The sequence below is a fragment of the Populus nigra genome, chromosome 2, assembly GCF_951802175.1.
Source record: "Populus nigra chromosome 2, ddPopNigr1.1, whole genome shotgun sequence".
NCBI classification, from domain to species: Eukaryota; Viridiplantae; Streptophyta; class Magnoliopsida; order Malpighiales; family Salicaceae; genus Populus; species Populus nigra.
In genome coordinates this window covers 26,737,964-26,742,361 of record NC_084853.1, presented here as the reverse complement: position 1 = coordinate 26,742,361, position 4,398 = coordinate 26,737,964, and the positions used below count along the sequence as shown (strand labels likewise).

Sequence of the window (4,398 nt, the reverse complement as noted above, 5' to 3'; positions counted from 1 at the left end):
AACAGTTGAAATTAATGGGTTGCAATTAGTTTTCATTACAAATTAACATGAACATTCTCATTCAAATACATGCATGGTTAATGTTTGTTGCTAACCATACAGCTTTTGTAAATGCTGAACATTGAGTGTTTTATTAGTGTTTAAGTCCACGATTTACTGTTGCTATTTTTTTGTAATTCATATCAGTTATTGATTTCAAACTTTTGTTAAATGTGTTAAAAGATATCATGGAAGGTCTTGAATCTTTTGATAAGGCTGCTTGGACAAAGGAAATGTTGCATATATTTTGTGATATATGCATTAAGGCAATTGATATGGGAATGAGACCTAATACTCATTTCGATAAAACGGGGTGGAAATTTCTTATAACATCATTCAAAGAACAAACTGGCCATGCATTCACTAAAACACAGTTGAAAAACAAATGGGATGGATGCAAAAAGGATTGGAGGATATGGAATAAGCTGGTTTCTGAAACTGGTATTGGCTGGAATAGTGAGTTAGGCACAATTGCAGCTAGCGATGAGTGGTGGAAACAAAAAATCCAGGTACATTCTTGTCATCCTAATAATTTCTTTTATTGTTGTCAAATTCCAACCCGAAAATTTTAGTAGTTTGATCCTTCATTACTTGATTTAATTTATATGCAGGAAATTAGATAAGCCAAAAAATTTAGACATGTCGGTATTGAGCCGTCTTTGAAGAATAAATTTGACCGAATGTATTCCAACATTGTCGCAACTGGAGCATATGCATGGGCTCCTTCATCAGGTGTACCTTCTGGTAGTGATGTCGATCCTGGTACAAGCAATGCTGACATTGCTCATGATGGTTTGGAAGAGGGCAGTGGTAATTCGGAGGAAGATGTGATTCCAGATTTCCAGACTAACATGGCTCGAATGGTTAGAGGGATAAATATGTCTAACAGCAGCAACACAACAAGCGGTGGCAAAAGAAAAGAACGAGATCATTATGATGTGCGAGGTAGAAAGAAGAAAACAGCTGAAATTGGTGTTCAGCTGCTGTCAAGGTGCAATCATCTACTTGAGAGTATGTCGACTAAGAGTGATTCGACTTCTTTGAATATGGATCACGAAGGTTGTAGTATTCGCGAGGTGATGGATGAGCTGCACTCAATTCCTGGAGTTTCAATTAAAGATGAGTTTCATGACTTCGCTACGGAGTATCTCAGTTTAAGAAGGAAAAGAGAAATGTGGGCCAGTATGGGTGATAAGCAATAGAAGTTGAGATGGTTGCAACGAATATATGCACGAACTAAACGTGCTTAGCTGACATGGCATGCTTTAAGTTTCTTAACTGTTAATCAATTAACTATGTTCAAGTGCTTTGGATATTTATACATGTTTATTTTTTTGTTGCAGAGTAATGGGATGCCGGTTTTTAAAAGAGTAGTTTCCATTTGCCGAAGTTTGTCCGAGACATTATATTATTCCACATTTCATGTAACGACATATGAGCATATCCATTTGCGGTAATTTATGTACTGTTATATTTATTAAACTGCTGTTCGGGAGTTAACAGACTTGTATGAGAAATTGCTGGTTGTAATGTTGTATTTTATCTAGGAATTACAATGTTCAATGGTTAATGTTAAATGGTTGACCCTTTAATGGAATTGGTTGTTAATTTACCTTCACTGTTTTGTTCCCTGTATTTTTTTCTTTGCTGCCGTGAGGTTTGATGGGAATAATAATACATGTTGCTGGTGTTTCTTTCCTTGGCTACATTTTTTCCATTGGATAGCTACTGTGAGCTTGTGATGTCTGAAAAGAAACCCCTTTTATAGTTTACTGTTGCTGTTTTTTTCTTTGCTGTCGTGAGGTCTGATGGGACTAATAATACATGTTGCTGTGTTTCTTTCCTTAGCTGTAATTTGTTCCATTGGATTAGCTACTGTGAGATTAACATGCTACTGGTGATTCTTTCCTTGGCTGTAATTTTTTCCATTGGATCAGTAATAGATTAACATGCTACTGGAGATTAACATGCTACTTTCTACTTTTGTTTAATAGATTTAAAAAAAAATTATTTTTAAACTATTACTGATGGTTTTACCGGCAGATTAAGTCCATCGGTATATTCTATAGAATTGGAAAAGAATTATTGCAAATACCACAGTGCCATTTTTTAATCACCTACAGTTTTATTTAGTTGGTAATATTAAATAAAATCGCCGATAGAATTACATATGATCTTTTTATCGGTGACATGTCATATTCACCGATGGAATAAAAAACATCACTGATGGAATTACATATAGTGTTTTTGTCGGTGATGTGTCATATTCACTGATGGAAATACCGACGGATTAAAATGAATATTTTTTTTTGTTTGGCATGCTTTTGCCATTTGTAAATCCATTGATAATTTCATTACTGACAAACTCATTGATAAATCATAAATCATCGACGATAAGTTTTCTAACAAAGTATTTATGTCTGTAAGCCTATCGGTAAAAGTCATGCCAATGGATTGAGTGTATAAATATCAACGGAATATTATGTCTAGAAATTGAAAAAATTTGGTAGTGGATATTTAGCTTGCATCATGCATGAAAATCATGGTAATTGTTGTTTTTGCTTTAAGTTAGGTGTGAAGTTTATAGACTAGCCTTTAATGTTTTTTTTACCACATGCATGCTAGAGCGGTTTCGCGTTTAACATTGGGACCATGTAATATGGAATATGAATGTATTGCATGGGATTTGTACAAATACTTTAAAATATACACTTCAAAAAAAAATCTCAACCATTCTCTTTTAACCCTTGTATGGCCAAATCTTTCAAAAGATGGTTTCCGCATATCTTGGCATTGAAAAAAAAATTGTTTTGTTCTGTATAAAAAGAAAAAAGAAGCCAAAAAAAATATACCTTTCCATATTTTAGCTTTTTTCTGTCATAGTGTCATACAAAGATAAAAAAAAATATAAAAATATTTTCTTGCATATTTGTACTTTATAACAAGTTTATAAAGTTTATAGAACTTGACCTAAATTTCATAAACACAAAAAACAAAACAATTTTTTTTTTAATATCAGGATTTATGAACTTACATTTAAGACATATGATGCAACCATATTATTCAATAGTTTCACCCACATTCAACTAGTGTTTTGCCTATGTTTTATATACAAAATGTCTTGATATTCTTTGCGTTATGTTTTAAAGGTATTTTAGGATGAAAGATGCAAAAATGAGTAAATTGGAGACAATTGGCAGATTTGACCTTCAGTCGATGTTTTGTGCAAAGCGTGAGCTCTAGAGGTTGAAATGAAGTGATTCCAGTGGCATTAAAAAGCTAACATTCATACCTTTCTGGAAATCTAAGGCAAGAAAATAAAATAAGAAAGAGTATGGAAATCGCAGCTTTCAAAGTCAAATCTCGCAATCTGCCAGTGTTGACCTTCGGCCATTCTGACCTGAATATCTAAACTACAGAAGTTCAATTGATGAAAACTTAATTTTTTTGGATTCTTGACTCAAAATCCTATAAACTCTCCAAATTTCAGCCAAAAAAGATGTCATATGAGAGAGATATGATTTTTCAAAGATGATAACTGAATTCTGCCAGCAAACAGGTTTCGTGAAGAAACGAGTCTAAATTACGTTCCGAAGCATTTAAACCGATATCCATGTTTTTATTTCAGAAATTTATCTCCTTTAAGTCAAATCTTGAAGATTTCATGCAAGGCTATTTCTTCTTTTTTAGGAAAATAGTTATTGAAGTACTTAAATGTAAACAGTCTACTTAAAGGAGGACTATTTTGTAAAATAGAGACTAGGGTTTCCTAGGACATAAAAAGAATGAGAGAAGAGAAGAGGAGCAGCTAGCCAAGAAGAGAAAAACACCCCCTTCCTCTAACAAACCCTAAATCATGCATTCTTCCTTCTTTTTGATTAGTTTTTCAACAAACATGCAAGGTTAAACACTTTTTCTTGGTTGTAAGGACACAGAAACCTTAGCTTAAAACACACAAGATAGTATAGAGCAAGCAAGGGGTCGATCCCATGAGGAAGTTTCAAGTCAGATTTTTATGTTGTACGTTATGTAATTGGGGGGATTTGGTTTGTGATTATCTAAACTATGGCAGCAATTAAACTAGCAAACAAAATCAATTAAAACCGAAACTTATCAAGAAAACAAACCTTGGTCGCAAGCACACATCCACCAACGGAAATTAGAACCGATCCTTGAAACGAAAATTGCAGTTTATGTTCTGAAATTTTATCTTTTCTTAATGTTGATTAATTAACGGATCCGCCATATAACTAATCCTAACCAACAGACAATCAAAGTGTCCGCACTAATGATTCAATTTAATGGTAGCTTTAAGAACTAGATAATTTCATCAAGATTAACATACAAGCTGCCCGCAGC

The 4,398-nt window shown here is 33.5% G+C and overlaps 1 protein-coding gene across 1 annotated transcript; it reads left to right on the top strand.

Moving 5' to 3' along the window:
- Positions 1 to 227: 227 nt before the first annotated feature.
- On the top strand, positions 228 to 1,241 carry LOC133682898 (uncharacterized). Its single transcript, XM_062106443.1, has 2 exons — positions 228 to 548; positions 705 to 1,241. Exons 1-2 carry the CDS (start codon positions 228 to 230, stop codon positions 1,239 to 1,241), a joined length of 858 nt encoding a protein of 285 aa, XP_061962427.1.
- Positions 1,242 to 4,398: the final 3,157 nt, after the last annotated feature.